This window comes from Carlito syrichta, unplaced genomic scaffold (genome assembly GCF_000164805.1).
Source record: "Carlito syrichta isolate Samal-C Ts95f unplaced genomic scaffold, Tarsius_syrichta-2.0.1 Scaffold306772, whole genome shotgun sequence".
Lineage (NCBI taxonomy): Eukaryota > Metazoa > Chordata > Mammalia > Primates > Tarsiidae > Carlito > Carlito syrichta.
This window is the reverse complement of record NW_007250868.1, coordinates 43,805-61,996: the sequence shown is the minus strand read 5'-3', so window position 1 is coordinate 61,996 and position 18,192 is coordinate 43,805. Positions and strand designations below refer to the sequence as shown.

Genomic DNA, 18,192 nt, shown 5'->3' with positions numbered 1-18,192 from the left:
CAACTCAAAAAAAAAAAAAAAAGAAAAGAAAAAAAGAAAATGCAGACACATCCAGGTGTGGTGGCTCACGCCTATAATCCCAGCACTTTGGGAGGCTTGAGGTGAGAGGATTGCCTGAGCCCAGGCGTTCGAGACCAGCCTGGGCAACTTGGCCAGCCCTCATCTCTACAATAAATCAAAAAATTAGCCAGGCGTGGTGGCACGTGCCTGTAGTTCCAGCTACTGTGAAGGCTGAGGCAGAAGGATTGCCTGAATCCAGCAGGTTGAGACTGCAGTGGCCGCGTGTGTGCCACTGCACCCCAACCTGGGCAAGAGAGTGAGACTCCAACTCAAAAAAAAAAAAAGAAAATACAGACACTTCTGAGATGAAGATACTAATGAAACAGTCCTCTTTGGGGCAGGTGAGTCGTGCACTCCGTCCGGGGGATGTGGCGTGAACGGTGTCCACTCCGGTGGGTGCGTGTATGTTCTGAGTCTGCACTGACCCCAGAGGGCCCGCGCCCCTCCATCTGCCAACACGCTGGTGTGTTGATTCACTTGAGCAGGAGGGTGTATGTCGGGGCGGTTCTGGAGAAAAGCTTCCAGATTGTCTCCTCCACAGCTTCTAGGGCCGCTTCCCTAGACTGTGGGAGAGGCCCAAGGCAGGCAGGAAGTCACAGGAGGTGCTCAAATCATGACCTCACACGAAACACCATGACCACACGTGCTCCATAACATCACATGTCCAATACCGGATTCCAAGGGACAGGTAACATGTGTCCTCTGAGAAAAAGAATCCTTTGATCAAATAGGGTGGAGGGCCACTTCTTTTGGAGTTCCTCTGGACAAACTAAAGGCTCTGAGAAGCCCTGTATTATAATCTTTTTTTAACCCAGGTATTTTGGTTTGACCAAGGAATACATTTTTATTTTTTTGAGTTGGAGTCTCACTCTGTTGCCCAGACTGGAGTGCAGTGGCCGCTCCCAGCCATTGCAGTCTCGACCTGCTGGGCTCAGGCGGTCCTTCTGCCTCAGCCTTCCGAGTAGCCGGAACTACAGGCATGCGCTACCACACCTGGCTGGTTTTTGATTTATTGTAGAGATGAGGTCTGGCCAAGCTGCCCTGGCTGGTCTCGAACCCACAGGCTCAGACAATCCACTCGCCTCGGCCTTGCAAAGTGCTGGGATTACAGGCTGAGCCACCAAGCCTGGTCCGAATACAGTTTTTTTTTTCTTTCTCAACATCAGTGAATGTCTTACGGGAGATACGGAAGTTCTTTTGACTGTGCTCTAGGAGCATGCTAAACAATGGCTGAGCATAGGAAAGGTTCTCGAATCTCCGTCCTAGAGTCCCTGAGGGTCTCTGCTGAGATGAAAGCCACCCCTAAGACTGAGGCTATGGATCTGAGCCCATGTCTCCTGGGCCCACTCAGCTGGCCCCCAGGGGCCTGCACACCCGTCTGATGGCGAATGGCCCAGCAGAGCGAACCCGCATCACTTCCTTCCAAGGCAGCCCCCAGCAAGGCTGTTCCTGTCACTTGGTGAACTTGACCTTGGCTCCTCTGACTCAAACAGGGCCACATTTCTCCCTTCCACGCTGGCTTCCCTGCTCTGGGAGCCTCCTCCCTGCTCCATGTGCCTTTTCCTGTCTAGACCTCAGGGCTGGGTCAGCAGAAGGAAAAGAGAGCCATCAGATTGCTGGGCCAGGGAGTACGTCCACTCCTGACCATGGCATGTGGCCTTGGGGGTGTATGTGTGACACACACACGAGGAATATGTGAGGGCACCAACCAACCACCATGGGCCCGAGCCCAGCAGGTTGGGCAGAAATAGAAATAAAGGCAGAAATAGAAATACAGGCCACGTGGCGAGCGAGGCACAGCACTGGCCCACCTGGCCAGGCTCTGGGAAATGACAGCGAATGTCCTGTGTGAAGAACATTTCTCTGCAGGTGATGGCCCTGCCACGGGTAGAAGACATCCCCTGGGCTGGAAGGCATGGGGCTTACAGTCAGGAACTCCTGCTTAAGTCTGGGCGCCATCACCTGTTGGCACAGGAGTCTGTTTCTCTCACCGTGCAGTCGGCTCTGCTTGGTTGGGACAGATGTGTGACCCAGAGACAGAAACCAGACCGTGGCAGCAGCAGGGAGTGGCGTGTTGGAGTCTCACAGACATAGGGGTCCGATGGCCTGGGTTCGAATTCTCATTTTTTTTTTTCTCTTGAGTTGGAGTGTCACTCTGTCGCCCAGACTGGAGTGCAGTGGCCACTCCCGGCCACTGCAGCCTCGACCTGCTGGGCTCCGGCGATCCTTCCACCTCAGCCTTCCGAGTAGCCGGAATTACAGGCACATGCTACCACACCCGGCTGATTTTTTGATTTATTGTAGAGATGAGGTCTCCCTGCCCAGGTGGGTCTCGAACCCGCGGGCTCAGGCAATCCATTCACCTCAGCCTCCCAAAGGCGTGGGATTACAGGCTGAGCCACCGAGCCCGGCTCTTTTTTCTTTTTTGAGTTGGAGTCTCACTCTGTCACCCAGACTGGAGTACAGTGGCACGCTCCTGGCCACCGCAGCCTTGACCTGCTGGGCTCCAGTGATCCTTCTGCCTCAGCCTTCCAAGCAGTTGGAACTACAGGTGCACAGCACCACGCCCGGCTAATTTTTTGATTTGTTGTAGAGACGAGATCTCACCAAGTTGCCCAGGCTGGTCTAGAACCCCTGGGCTCAGGCAATCCCCTTGCCTCAGTCTCCCAAAGAGGTGGGATTACAGGCTTGAGCCACTGCGCCCGGCCGAATCCTCACGCTTGACAGCTGGCCACATCAGGCACGGATTCTCTCTGTGCCTCAGTTTCCTGGGAGTGGACGTAATAACAACACCTCAGAGTTATGAGATTTTTTTTTTTTTTTTTTGAGTTGGAGTCTCACTCTGTCACCCAGACTGGAGTACAGTGGCACGCTCCTGGCCACCGCAGCCTTGACCTGCTGGGCTCCAGTGATCCTTCTGCCTCAGCCTTCCAAGCAGTTGGAACTACAGGTGCACAGCACCACGCCCGGCTAATTTTTTGATTTGTTGTAGAGACGAGATCTCACCAAGTTGCCCAGGCTGGTCTAGAACCCCTGGGCTCAGGCAATCCCCTTGCCTCAGTCTCCCAAAGAGGTGGGATTACAGGCTTGAGCCACTGCGCCCGGCCGAATCCTCACGCTTGACAGCTGGCCACATCAGGCACGGATTCTCTCTGTGCCTCAGTTTCCTGGGAGTGGACGTAATAACAACACCTCAGAGTTATGAGATTTTTTTTTTTTTTTTTTGAGTTGGAGTCTCACTCTGTCACCCAGACTGGAGTACAGTGGCACGCTCCTGGCCACCGCAGCCTTGACCTGCTGGGCTCCAGTGATCCTTCTGCCTCAGCCTTCCAAGCAGTTGGAACTACAGGTGCACAGCACCACGCCCGGCTAATTTTTTGATTTGTTGTAGAGACGAGATCTCACCAAGTTGCCCAGGCTGGTCTAGAACCCCTGGGCTCAGGCAATCCCCTTGCCTCAGTCTCCCAAAGAGGTGGGATTACAGGCTTGAGCCACTGCGCCCGGCCGAATCCTCACGCTTGACAGCTGGCCACATCAGGCACGGATTCTCTCTGTGCCTCAGTTTCCTGGGAGTGGACGTAATAACAACACCTCAGAGTTATGAGATTTTTTTTTTTTTTTTTTGAGTTGGAGTCTCACTCTGTCACCCAGACTGGAGTACAGTGGCACGCTCCTGGCCACCGCAGCCTTGACCTGCTGGGCTCCAGTGATCCTTCTGCCTCAGCCTTCCAAGCAGTTGGAACTACAGGTGCACAGCACCACGCCCGGCTAATTTTTTGATTTGTTGTAGAGACGAGATCTCACCAAGTTGCCCAGGCTGGTCTAGAACCCCTGGGCTCAGGCAATCCCCTTGCCTCAGTCTCCCAAAGAGGTGGGATTACAGGCTTGAGCCACTGCGCCCGGCCGAATCCTCACGCTTGACAGCTGGCCACATCAGGCACGGATTCTCTCTGTGCCTCAGTTTCCTGGGAGTGGACGTAATAACAACACCTCAGAGTTATGAGATTTTTTTTTTTTTTTTTTGAGTTGGAGTCTCACTCTGTCACCCAGACTGGAGTGCAGTGGCCGCTCCCGGCCACCGCAGCCTCAACCTGCTGGGCTCTGGCGATCCTTCCACCTTAGCCTTCCAATTCGCTGGAACTACAGGCGCGCACTACCACACCCGGCTCATTTTGATTTATTGTAGAGATGAGGTCTCGCCAAGTTGCCCAGGCGGGTCTTGAACCCGCGGGCTCAGGCAATCCACTCACCTCGGCCACCCAAAGTGCGGGGTAACAGGCTGAGCCACCGAGCCCGGTTTACCTAATTTCTTATCTGCCGGCCAGACTAGAGTGTTTAGTCCGTGGTCACAGTGGCAGGGCCTAGGACAGAGCCGGGCACGCACTGCATCCCCCGCGCACGTCCCGTGAAGAAACAGACACCAGGAAGACACGCGACGGGCGCATTACCTGCCAAAAACCGGGTTGAGCGTGTTGGGAACGTAGTGGTCTCGGTCTTCGATGACTTTTTTGCCCAGCGTTATTTTTATGTAAGGGTCACACTGCGGGGACAACACAGAGTGGGTGTTATGTCCTCGCGGGGCGCATGTGGCATGTGTCAAGTTCTGGGACAGACTCGGCTTGCCTGCACCCCGATTCCCTGGGGCGATAAGTGGCCGACGTGGCACCCATGTGCTCCCCTCTGGATGGCCCTCAGCCACGTGGGCGCAGGGGTCCTGGCCCAAACCTCATCCCAGCGCACACCTGTTACCTGAGACGCATGAACCAGAGGATCTTAACCCCCCCCAAGCTCTCAGATAAACCCCCATCGGGACAGTCCTCCTGAACCCCAGTGAGATAACAGACGCCCAGAAAGAAAGAACACGACAATTATTGAGGCTGATGACTGTAATTATCCTGCTCCGGGAGAAGGCCCCACACCCAAGCACTTACCAAGCCATTGTTGTCCTGAGGCTGGAGCGCTAAGCCTAGAACAATGTAAATCCTAACCGTGCATTCCTGTGGGACGCTGTCAGGTAATTCTCGAAACTGCCTGGGCGGGGCCGGCACGCTGGGGTCATCCGACAGCGGGTAGATGCGGAAGGAGCCCTGAGAGGGAGACACAGAAGGACTCACGGAGCCTGGGCGGCCCGGGCAGTGCCCTCCAGGGTGGGAGAGCGGGAGAGAGAGGGTTGCTTCCTGTGAAAGTGACAATGCACATTGCTGTTTCCGGTAGGGAAAGTCACACGATGATCAAGTAATTATTTGAGAGATGACAGGGAGAAAAGACGGCAGGACAGAGGCAGGGGGCCTCTGCAGCCTCCACCTCCTGGGCTCAGGCGATCCTGCCACCTCAGCCTCCCGAGTAGCTGGGACTACAGGTGCACGCCACCATGCACGGCTAATATTTTAATTTTGTGTAGAGATGAGGTCGTGCTATGTGGCCCAGGTTGGACTCGAACTCCTGGGCTCAAGCGATCCTCTTGTCTCAGCCTCCCAAAGTGTTGGGATTACAGGAGTGAGCCACCACGCCTGGCCCAAACAGTAACTATTTTTTTGTTGTTTTTTTCCAAGTGTCTATTTTTAATTAAATGACTACAATTGAAAAACGATTCACTTATATTACAAGTCTCCTCAATTGTATTGATCCTTTCCAAGTAGCTTAACCATAGTGGGCTATTTGGATGGGGGGTAAAGTACGAGTCCTTATATTATTTTATTTAATTTTAATTTTAATTTTTGAGTTGTTGTCTCACTCCGTCCCCCAGGCTGGAGTGCAGTGGCACACTCATGGTCACCCCAGTGTCAGCCTGCTGGGCTCCAGCGATCCTTCCGCCTCAGCCTTTCAAGTAGCTGGAACTACAGACACGCACTACCATGCCCGAATAATTTTTAATTTATTGTAGAGATGAGGTCTCGCCAAGTTACGCAGGCTGGTCTCGAACCTGCGGGCTCAGGCAATCCACTCACCTCGGCCTCCCAAAGCGCTGGGATTACAGGCTGAGCCACCGAGCCCGGCCTTATCTTATTATATAAGTTATCTGTGTTGTCTGCTTTTCCTTGGCCCCCAGGTTACCATCCTACCATCCCAGCCTTTTGTTATTTACACTTTTCCTTTGTCAGTCACATGTCACCTTCCATGTTTATGACAAGTGAAACAGTAACTATCTTTAAACCCAATGAAGCACCCAAGGGTGACTTCCCTTTTCCTGTGGCCATCACTGCACACCCCTCCCACTCCCAGGCAAACTCCTGTTCATGCTTCAGTTCTCAGCCTAAAAGTGTCACTTCTTCTGGGAAGCCACCCTGATTGCCCCTGGGTAGAATGTGTCCCCCAACATGCTCTCACCCCTATGGCAGCCCTGACCTCTGCGTTGAAATGATCTATTTATTGTCTAATATCCTTCACTAGACGGCGAACTTCCTGAGGGGCCAGTTAGCGTTGTCCACACCACCCAATCTCCAGGGCTGTAGGCTAGGCACACAGGGGCAATACAGGAAAGGTTTTTTTGAATGAGTAAGCCAGCAGGCCCTCTGCAGATCCCGCATATTTTGTCCTGAAACCAGCCAAATATAGAAGAAAGCTCTGAAGCTCTCTCCACTCAGCACAGCAGCCTGAAGTAAGCACCTACTGTATGCCAGGTGTCAGAGGCCCACCCATGAGCTCAAAGATGTTCAATAGAGTAGGCTCATGTGGGTGGTGACTCATGCCTGTAATCCCAGCACTTTGGGAGGCCAAGATGGGAGGATCTCTTGAGCTCAGGAGTTGAGTCCAGCCCAGGCAACACAGTGAGACCACATCTCTACAAAAAAATGAAAAGATTAGCCGGGCATGGTGATGTGCGCCTGTAGTCCCAGCTCCTCGGGAGGCTGAGGCAGAAGGATCTCCTGAGTCCAGGAGGCCAAGGCTGCTGTGAGCTGTGAGCGTGTGCCACTGCACTCCAGGCTGCGAGACAGAGTGAGACCCCAACTCAAAAAAAAAAAAAAAAGAAAAGAAAAGCAATTAAAACATAAAAATAAGGTTATCTCCCTTGCCAGTTTTGAGAACTTGGTGGGAGGCTATGCTGAGGATTGGAGACCACAGGTGGGCATCAGCCTCGGGTCCACCTGGAGTGTCTGCCACTGGTACAAGATTAAGGAGCACACCTGCCACCATCTCGCCAAGCATGATCGCAGGGAGAGGTGGTCATGGCAGACGCACACGGTGTGGAAGATGTTTTCTCGGTGAACCCAGACCTGCGGGAGCCCAGAGCCCGAGTGAGTCACACAGCCCGAGGCCACCAGGGAACGCCTGGCAAAGAGCGTGACATTCGAGCCGAATAAGTTGGACTTGGTCCCACCACAAGGAGGGAAGGAAACGCACCCAGGGAGGGGAGGAAGAAGAGCCGGTCCCAGGGTTCCCAGGAGTTCGAGGACAGGGTGTGTCTGGGGCTGGGGAGAGACCATCCCAGGACAGAGGGTGGGCCGGGTGTGTGCGGGAGGGGAGACAGGGGGACTGTGTGTTTTGTGCCAGGCTGGCTCTCCCTCTGGAAGGAGCTGAGACTTGATTCTGTGGATAACCAAGCCGTGTCTTTAAGCAGTCAAGAGACAGGATCGGGTGTGGTGGCAGGGAGGATGGTGTGGAGTGGGAGGAGGATATGGTGGCAGGGATGTCAAGGGGAAGCTGCCCCAAGAGTCTTGCTGGGGGCTGGGACGAGCAGATCTTGGAGATTCGGAATTTGCTGGATTCAAGACGGTGTGGCAAGACAGGAAGAGACACCGTGGAAAGTCCTTCCTGGGTGTTCCAACCACCACTTTTTCCTTGCGAGAACCTTCTACACACCTTCTAACACCCTTCAGGGGCTGGAGGACACATCCCTGCCCCAGAGGCTGGCTGTCCTTTACCCTGGGTCAACAGAGAAAATAAGGGTGGCCTTTAAACAGGACGAACACACTCATTTCACTCACCTTAAACTCGCCCACCACGGAAGGGTCTTCGTTTTCGTCTGATTTGCCTCGGTACAGCTTGAAAGTATCTGAGAAGTCTGTCAGGCCCTCAAATTCTGGCACATCTTCCAGTTCACAATTGTATACCTGAAAAGTATCAGCAGAGTCTTAATTTCCGGTTAAAACGCAGGCGAGTCTAAAACCCAAAGGACTGATGATACCAGGCGGGCATGGGGGTGTGGACGGAGCCACTGGAACGCTCAGATTTCTGGCGGGAGTGTGGAAGAACCAGGCTGCTCTGGAAGATTTCTGGCAGTTTCTCACGCACTTAAATTGCCACTTAGTCTATGACCCAGAAATCGAGGAGAATGAAAGAGAAACGAAAGCGTGTCCACAGGGTACAAGAATGTTCATAGCAGCGTCACCATCAGGAGAACGGATAAACCGGTTGTGGTATGTCCACTCAAGGGAACCCTACAGCAAGAACAAGGGACAGACTGGCTACATACAACCATGGGATGGGTCTCAAAAGTCCAAGGGGAGCTCAAGAAGCCACACGCAGAATGCATGCCATTTCAGTCTTTGCATATGAAGTGTAAGACGGGCGAAACCAATGTGGTGACGGAACTGGGATCAGTTTCTCCTGGGAGGGATGAGGGTTGTCGGGAGTTGCCTGGAAGAGACACGAGGAAGCTCTCTGCGGTGACGGGAATGCTCTTGGTGTAGCAATAAAAACTCGCTGAGCGCATTGCTTTATCATATGTCAATTGTTCCTTGATAGGAAAATTAGGGGAGAAAGAAGGATGAGAAGGAGGGAGGGAGGGAGGGATGGAAGGAGGAAGGGGAGGGAGAGGGAGAAAGGGGGGAAGGAAGGAAAGAGGAAGAAAGAAAGAAGGAAAGAGAGAGAGAAGGAGGGAGTCCTGTGAGACCAATCCCCAGCTGAGTTGGACCTCAGTTAGTGGGTCCCTCCATGCTGGCGTCACTTGAGCTACACCAAGAGGCTGTGACAAAAACATGAAAGAATGTGGGAACCACAAATTTTCCACTTTGACGGGAACCATGAATTTCATGGGTAGCTATTTCTCATCTTGAAGTGTTTTCCAAAAGCTTGAATATTTGTTTCTACCGGAGCGCCCTCCAGCCTGAAAAACTCGACAAAGAGCGGAGAACAAAACACACGAACACAAAGATCAGAGGAGCCAGCCCTGCCTAGCTGGACAGCTCGTCTTCCTCTGGGACGCAGGTTCCCAGGGTGGTGATTTTACGCTGCACACGTGACACAGTCGACTTTTCAGCGAGTGAAACCCATCCCTGTTCGGAGGACGCAGTGAGGCGTGTTGACACCTCTTGTCTGCCGAGAGCACCGTGACTTCTGGGTGTCCCTGAGTCCAATGGCATCACCGTGGGCCTCATTAGTGTGGTGCCAGCCCATCCCCAACCCTCTGCCAGATGCCTCCAAGCCCTGATGTGGCTGTCACGTAGCGAGAACTCGATAGCTGTCCTCACGCTCCGACAACGCCAAAACCCGGGCAAGAGGGCTTTCCAGGAGGTCATGGGGACTCTGCTCCTCCCATCAGACCCACCCAGGGCCCTTTCAGTTGTCTTCTGAGCTCGGCCTGGGGTGGGTTCCTCCTCCTCCCTTCCCCTCCTTCCTTTCCCCTCATCCTCCAGTGCCCCCCTGCCGCCCAGACCCACAGGGTCTAGGTACCTTCAGTTTGGAGTAGCCTTTCTGAATATACTGTCCGCATTTCTCAAGTTCCCCCGAGGAAGCATAAAATTTACTCCACCAGTCCACGACTTCTTCCTCCTAAAGACAAGTCAAAATGGAAAAATCTTCAGTGATGACCTGGATTTCCAATCCAGGTAGGAAAACGCCCGTGTCACAGGCAAGGAGAATCAGGTACTTCTGATCCTGTTGTAAGCGAGAGGATGACTTTTGTTTACCTGCACAAGGACAAAGCTTTCGAGTTTCTTCATCTCCAAAGTTGGAGGTGAAATGCCCATTCTTGGCCAATGAGCTGTGTTGGGCTCTAATGCCCATAGGTCATTTTCTTATGTCCTATAGACACAATCTTTAGGATTGGGGTCTTACTCTGTTGCCCAGACTGGAATGCAGTGGCACAATCACAGCTCAATGCAGCCTCAGTCTCCTGGACTCAGGCGATCCTTCTGCCTCAGCTTCCCAAGTAGTTGGGATTACAGGTGTGTGCCACCACACTCAGCTAATTTTTTCATTTTTTTGTAGAGCTGAGGTCTCGTTATGTTGCCCAGGCTGGTCTCAAACTCCTGGGCTCAAGCAATCTTCCCACCTTGGCCTCCCAAAGTGCTGGAAATACAAGTGTAAGCCACCGTGCCTGGCTGACCTTATTATCTGCTTTTATTTTTTCATCCTGTTGACTTGATATTTACATACACATTTAAATTAAATCTCCAGTAATGTTTCCCACTATCCCATTTTCTTAGCCCTATTATGTAGCCATGCAATGTAATACAACACTCACTAAGCTAAGATTGGAAAAACTGCTTCTAATTCAAGGTCTCTACTTTGTTCTAAGCCATACCCTTCTATTCCAAGCCACAGCAGCTTGAGAAAGTTCCTTAACATCTCTGGAGCATCCATTTCTTTCTCTCTCTTTTTTTTAATTGGAGTCTCACTCTGTCACCCAAGCTGGAGCTCAGTAGCACGCTCACAGCCACCGCTGCCTGGATCTGCTGGGCTCTGGTGCTCCTTCTGCCTCAGTCTTCCAAGTAGCTGGAACTACAGGTGTGCGCCACTATGCCTGGCTAATTTTTTTTTACTTATTGTAGAGACAAGGTCTCGCCAAGTTGCCCAGGCTGATCTCAAACTCCTGGGCTCAGGCAATCCTCTCACCTCTCACCACTCACCAAAGTGCTGGAATGAGGCATGAGCCACCACGCCCGGCTTGAGTATCCATTTCTTCACTGCATAGAATAAGAACATTATCTGCCCCCACTCCCTGCCTCCATTTGTTTTGGCAATCAAGGAAGACCATTAGCTTCAACCTCCTGGGCTCAGGTGATCCTTCCTCCTCAGCCTTCCATATAGCTGGGACTACAGGCATACACCACCAGGGAGGATCATTTTTTAAATTTATTTTTTTTTGTAAAGATGAGGTCTTGCTATGTTGCCCAGACTGGTCTCGAACTCCTGGGCTTAAGCAGTCCTCCCATCCTGGCTTCCCAAAGCGCTGGGATTACAGGCGTGAGCCACAGTGCCTGGTCCCAATATGCTTTCATATGTTCCCCCACGAGATTCCAATGTGGAACCAGGGCTGAGACCCTCTGGTTTTGATGATGACTGGTTCTTGGACAGAAGATACAGCATATTGAAGTCACTTGTGGGACATTGTCCAACCGTGGAAAGTTTCAGGACAGATTTTTACAAAGAATAAATTCTCATGAGATCCACCCTTTGTTTAGTTTAAGCTACCATGAAAATAGCAGTGTTGCTAGAAATACAGAATGTCACTTGCAGGATAGCTTTCTATTCCGTCTCGGAGGAAAGGAAGCGGGATAGGAAAGACTATTTTTTATTTACATTACATTATACGTGAGTGTGTGCATGTGTTGGAGTTACACAGAATGACTTCCTCTTTATGAATCATCCTTGGATTTAGAAAAAAGCTTATTTACATACCAACTATAGGCAGAAGATGAGTCTTAAGCGTAGCAAGGAGTGTACAATAGTTACCTTTTCTGTCAGCTGTCCATGCACAGGTAGGGTCAGGAAGAAGGCAAGTCATATAACAGGTCACATGGATATGGAGACCCCACGAACATCAGGTTCAAAGAGAAAGAGAGAAGAAAAAATTATTTCTCACGAATGTTTTATGTGATAAGCGCTTGGATGGATGGTTTAAATTATTCTGGTCAAGATAGTTTCATAATTGAACACACCTTAATGGTTTCATCTCTGAAACCGGGCAAAAGGATGACACGCTGCATTATAATGAAAGGCTTAGAGGAAGCCACCTCATCCTGTGTTTTCAATGGAGTTGGATGTCGCCCAGTTGGCTAGCACAGTGCTCACTCAGGAAGGGAATATGGACCTTTCAGCCCATTCAGCCCTTAAAGTATATTCCCAACTTGGCCTAATTCTCTTCCCTCCAAAAACTCTCCCGTCACAAGATGCGCTTGACTGCAATACCATCACGCAGGTACTTTCTCTCGGTTTTCTCCCATGCCTATGTGATCGCAACAAATAAATGCTCATCCATCCAAGTTGTTCCAATACAAGGATGTCAAGTTTCTCATTGGCCAAACCCTTTCATTTTAATTTTTTTTTTTTGTGGAGAATTCACTCCAATCTCAGGGCATATCCAGGACATGAGAAAATGGAAAACTGGGATGGAAGGCTTGAGTTTGGTCCTGGTACCAGCTGGTACATTAGCCAAACTCGTTTTTGGTGGCAGTTCAAAAAATGCTACCTCTTTCTGAAATTCTAACTTCAAGTTCTTTTCTAATGGGCACTTCCCAAAGCTGCTCTGTGTGAGGGCCACGGGGCTTCTTCTGCAAGTGACCCTCAGTATCTTCTGGATCGATCTTTGTTCAGCACAATAGAATTGCCAAGAGAGGCAGAGAGACAGATAGACGTATCAGTTCTTTCTATTAGATTCACACCAAAGCGAGATTAAGGGTTAAATCATCACAGTTGAACTGAGATTTTGGAGAGAGGCATTTTATTCCAAAAGAATCTCACATTCTCAATGGTTGTGAGGTCAGATTTTTAGAGTCCGTTTATTTACATCTATTTTCGGCTATTCAAAACCACTTCAAAAAGAATAGTTCATGATTTAAAAAGCATTATTCAAAGCAAGCTGCTGATTTTAAAATGTAGGATTAGTATGAGAGAATTCATTCATGCCTACTGGCTCATTAGTTCATGTGGAAAGGGAATTGAAGCAATTGGTGTGACCAGTTTTATTATATCTAATAATCAACTTGTGATAAGAATCAAATCATTAGACGGCACAGAAGATCCTTCCCCTAGGTTTGAAACAATCATATTTGTTTAAAGATCAGCTTTCACTCCAAAATCTACTAATAGAAAGACTTTGAAAGAAGAATTCAAGTCTCTAGACCGAAATCCCACAGACCCACGCAGCTGCATGCATTTTCTCATCATACATACATGCACTGACGCTGGAGGGGCCATTTTGCTGAGTGCTGTTGACATACTGCTTAAGCACTGGAATTGGAAGGTCATTGTTGAGACAGTCGTGTGGGAATGTCCATGCTGTCTGGCTAGCACTTGACCCACCTGCCCTGACGACGGATCTCTCACTTTTCTTGTGGTAGTGCTCAGCCCATTTGTTAAGAGCTCCCACGGATGTCACAGCGTGACGCCATGAGTTTCCAGAGCATGACACTGTCACTCAAAGCCACAGCCTTCAGCCCCCAGCAACAGTATGGTTAGTTTTGACCCATTTCCTGAGTTTACCTGGATATAAGGCCCAAATCAAGTTAGTGGTAATATATGTGCATTGCGTGTACATTACATAGACATGTAATTCAGAACATCAGCAAGCTTGTCATTGGCTCTTCCAGAGCCCAACTGTGCCATTGGCCTGTACGTAGAAGTGCTGTGTCTACCTTTATGAAGAGGTAGACTTGGGTTTTCGGAGACTTCAATCAGTCATTCTTATCAACACAGCGTACCTCAACTAGGCGTTAGAAGAGCGAGCTGATTACAGGAATCTACAGAACAGTGGGCATGACGGATACCCCCAGCCCATCCTGCTGTGTTGCGATGCTTAATTCTACAATGTCAACTGAACTTTCCTAATGTGTTGCTCCAGTAGCTTGACTACGTCGCCCCTTGACTGTTGTTAAGAAATGATTAAAAAGATTGGCATTAATGGTCGACTTTATTCTTCTATTCTCCCATTGTACTTAGGGCTGCTGTGTATATGGAAGGTGTGTCAGAAAGCATGTCACAGAACTGATTGACAGTGGGAGGAGGGAAAGCTGGCGATGGATAACAGAGCAGGGTCTTAAACGGTCTTTTTCTAGAATAATTGCAAAAATCTACAGAAGGGAATCTTAACGATATTAACTTCTTCCAAGGACACTACTGTCTTATGGGGAACATCTGGGGTGGCTTACAGAGCAATTGGAGTCGTTTTGGCCTACAGGATGGGACATTTGATATTGTCATTGTGACTGTGTACGACTCCCAGAGGGCAGAGTCAAACACACTGCTGCACGGTGCTGGCTGTGGAGGCCACATTTTATACAGTCCAATAGTGAGTGAGTTTAATGCAGTGGGAAGGAAGTGGATTTTTTTTTTAAAGGCACTGTTTATGGACATAACATATTAAAGTGCAATCATGTGCATTTTTGGGCCAGTTTGCACATTAAAACATGCTGTGAATATTCATCATAAAGGCCAAGAGAAACAGGGAGCTATTTGGTGTTTTCATTTCTCTGGGCTGAGACATCCCTCCCCCTTTCCTTCTCATCGAAGTGGCTGGAACGATCTTAAAATAGGATCCTGTGTGAGTATTTCCACCAATTTCTTCACTTCAAAACCACAGTGACTATAAAAGTCTGGGTGTCCCATGTCCTGACAAATAGAGTCATTAGAAATCCATGGCACGGCTGCTTCATGGAGGGAAAGAATGCGACAAGCTGCACGCAGCTGTGTCCTGAATGTTGCAGAATGTGTTCCTGCGACTCCTCTTTCTAGCAAGTAGGATCGCTCAGACCATCCACACCAGTGGTTCTCAGGTCTGCCTACCATTCAAATCCCTTAAGAAGATTTAAAAATACACTGATGTCTAGGGTCCTTTCCTTGGGGTGGGGCCCAGGCGTGGGTCTCATTTTGAGTATCTTGCTGACTGCTGATAGGCTTGAAGCCCCCTCGTCTACACAATGTCGTCCTAACGACTGCTGAGCGCAAGGTTTGTTCTTGTCTCTACGCAGTCCTCAGCACGTTGGTTTGACGATGAGGATGATAGTTGCCTTGATTGGCTGTTTCACAGAATTCACCAAATGCTTAGACATCTGGAAGATACGACTGACAGTCCCAGCTCTGAAGCCTACCTTAGAAGCCAGTAATGGTTTGGTGTCTTCTATTTCGATCACGATGTCTCGGCAGGGTGGGGCAGACAGAAGAGAGGCTGTGGACAAATGATTTCAGAATCTGAGATATTTAAGAGAAATACAGTGGTGAGTACACTATTCCAAGTTCAAGTTTTTGGTGTTTTTTTTTTTATTAGGGTCTCACTCTGTCGCCCAGGCTGGAAGGCAGTGGCCGCTCCCGGCCACCGCAGCCTCGACCTGCTGAGCTCTGGCGATCCTTCTGCCTCAGCCTTCCAAGTAGCTGGAACTACAGGCACGCACTACCATACCCAGCTAATTTTTTCGTCAGGTTGCCGGGGCTGGTCTCGAACCCATGGGCTCAGGTAATCCACTCGCCACCTCCCAAAGTGCTGAGATTACAGACTGAGCCAATCAAGCCTAGCCCCAAGTTCAAGGATGGATGGCAGAGTTTATTCCTGGATGGGACTCAGTGGAGAGAACATCACCTGAATGAAGAAAATACCCTAACAATCCATCCTTTTTCTGGGTTTGTGTAGTCCATTTTTCTTTTTTTGTTTTTTTTGAGTTGGAGTCTCACTCTGTCGCCCAGACTGGAGTGCAGTGGCCGCTCCCGGCCACCGCAGCCTCGACCTGCTGGACTCTGGCGATCCTTCCGCCTCAGCCTTCCAAGTAGCTGGAACTACAGGCGCGCTGCCACACCTGGCTAATGTTTGATTTATTGTAGAGATGAGGCCTCGCCAAGTTGCCCAGGCGGGTCTCAGGCAATCCACTCACCTCAGCCTCCCAAGGTGCGGGATTACAGGCTGAGCCACCAAGCCTGGCTAGTTCACTTTTCTTTTGCTTTGGACAATTCGCCCAGTGCCTATATACAGGAAGTGCTCAAATATGTGTCTTTAGAGAGTGCGAGAGTAGAGGTGGGGAACTGACATTTAAAAAAGCCTTCTTTTCTCGGAATTTATTCCTAAAACACAGAAAACAGAAAAGCGGGGTGTGGGAGGGAAAGGAAAAACAAAACAAAACAAAAAGCAGGGTGGAAGGCTTGGCATGGTGGCTCATGACTGAATCCCAGAACTTTTGGAGGCTGAGACGGGAAGATCCCTTGAAGCCAGGAGTTCGAGACCAGCCTGGGCAACACCCATAACAAATGAAAAAAATTAGTTGGACATGGTGGTGTGTGCCTGTCATCCCAGTGACTTGGGAGACTGGGGCGGGAGGATCACCTGAGCTGAGAAGGTCGAGGCTGCAGCATCAGACCTTCCTCTCGTAGGGCTCCCCAAACCCTGGGTCACACTCCACATCAATTACACAGAATCACTGACTAGGCGCGCTCTTGTGAACCCCGCCCACTCCTGGCCAGTAGACACCAACAGGCCCACATGAGCGATTCTGGGGCCAGAGAAAGTTCGCAGCATCAGTGCCTTCCTGATGATTTCACGTATTTGGACCAAAGAACTTTATCCCATGAAAGCAGTAAGAAAAACAGGAGGAAAGTGGTTTCTCTCCATTCAGTAAACCCAGATAAAACAGTTCCTGCAGTTACAATAATTCTTTTTTTTTTTTAAGTGGCTATTTTAGGCCCCATCAATTCAGCACAAAATGTTTTGCACGGGACATTTCTCGAAGCACAACGTAGGGTTCTGGGTGAATGTGACTGCGGGATTTTTTCCCCCTCTTCTCTGAATCAGGAGAAGAGGATGCCCAGACCCACACAGCAAATGAGAGTCACAGGTTCTGTGGAGTCAGTACCTCGCTTTGTGGAGGCTGAAATAGAACCGGGCAGAGGCACAGTTGCTCACGCAGAAGACGTCTGCTTCAGTCTCGAAGCCACCAGGGAGCGGTTGACTGAGGGGGCACTAACCTCTTCCAATGGCATCTAATTTATGCGGCCAGAGGCCCTGGGATTACGTGCACTGATGGGACATGGCCCTCCGCCCTAACACAGCCTCTGACACATAGTAAGCTAAAAACAAGGCACCACTGAACCGGTGACAGCAAACCGCTATATCGTTAGCTATTATGTATCATAAAAATCTAAAATAAGTATTATGCCCTGCTGTGTCATTTGCATATTGATTCGATGGCCTAAGGCTAGTCACTTACAATTTTCCTCTACAGATAACAATCAAATTGCTTCACAACAAAGTTGTCCTGCATTAGTGTACAACAGATGAAAAGCAATTTTTTGTTTTTTTCTTGGAGTCGGGCTCTCACTGTGTTGCCCAGACTGGACCATAGGGGCACGATGATGGCTCACTGCAGCCTCAACCTCCTAGGCTCAGGCGATCCTTCCGTCTCAGCCTCCCACGTAGCTGGGACTACAGGCACATGCCACCATGCCTAGTTAAGTTTTTATTTTTGCAGATATGAGGTCGTATTGTGGGTGCCCGGGATGGTCGAACTCCTGGGCTCAAGCAATCCCCCTGCCTCAGCATCTCCAAATACTGGGATTACAGGCATGAACCACTGAGCTTGGCAGGAAAGCAATTTGAAATAAAAATCTCCTCCACCCTCAGTGCTCATGGTAGGGGGTGGGGGTAGAAATCCTTGCATCTCCTCACCAAAATATTGATCACACTGGACTGCAATGGCCCGCTTCTTTCTTTTCTGCCCTCCCTGCTGGACTCTTGCTCTGTGAGTGTTGAAATATGGCCGTCTTAGTCCCCGCTATCCCCAGACACCTAGAACAGCGGCTTCACAACTCTCTGTTGAGAGGTTGAAAGAAAGGCCTTCAGTTCCTCACTGATGTGGGAACAGCTCGCTGCATTTCCAGGTTGCTTGCTATTTTTTTTTTTTTTTGAGTTGGAGTCTCACTCTATTGCCCAGGCTATAGTGCAGTGGCATGCTCCCGGTCACTGCAGCCCCGACCTGCTGGGCTCAGGCGATCCTCCCGCCTCAACCTTCCAAGTAGCTGGAACTACAGGTGTGTACCACCACGCCCGGCTAATTTTTTGATTTATTGAAGAGACGAGATCTCGCCATGTTTTCCAGGCTGGTCTCGAACCCGAGGGCTCAGGCCATCCTCTCACCGCAGCCTTCCAAAGTGCTGGGATTATAGGCTTGAGCCACCACGCCCGGCCTAGGCTGCTTGTTAAAGAGGGTAAATTAGCTGGACTCGGTGGCTCAGCCTGTAATCCCACGCCTTTGGGAGGCTGAGGTGAGTGAA

At 50.1% G+C, this 18,192-nt stretch overlaps 1 protein-coding gene across 1 annotated transcript in view; it reads right to left on the bottom strand.

Annotated features, from left to right (window-relative positions):
• Window positions 1–18,192, bottom strand: part of LOC103265705 (myoferlin) — a 91,497-nt gene that overhangs the window by 33,143 nt on the left and 40,162 nt on the right. Inside the window, exons 15-21 of the mRNA XM_021715170.1 lie at window positions 15,030–15,106; window positions 13,117–13,173; window positions 11,677–11,688; window positions 9,673–9,771; window positions 7,986–8,111; window positions 4,992–5,147; window positions 4,509–4,600 (exon numbers count right to left, since the gene is read on the bottom strand). Of these exons, the coding sequence (XP_021570845.1) occupies window positions 4,509–4,600; window positions 4,992–5,147; window positions 7,986–8,111; window positions 9,673–9,771; window positions 11,677–11,688; window positions 13,117–13,173; window positions 15,030–15,106 (619 nt within the window). The remainder of the gene's footprint in view (window positions 1–4,508; window positions 4,601–4,991; window positions 5,148–7,985; window positions 8,112–9,672; window positions 9,772–11,676; window positions 11,689–13,116; window positions 13,174–15,029; window positions 15,107–18,192) is intronic.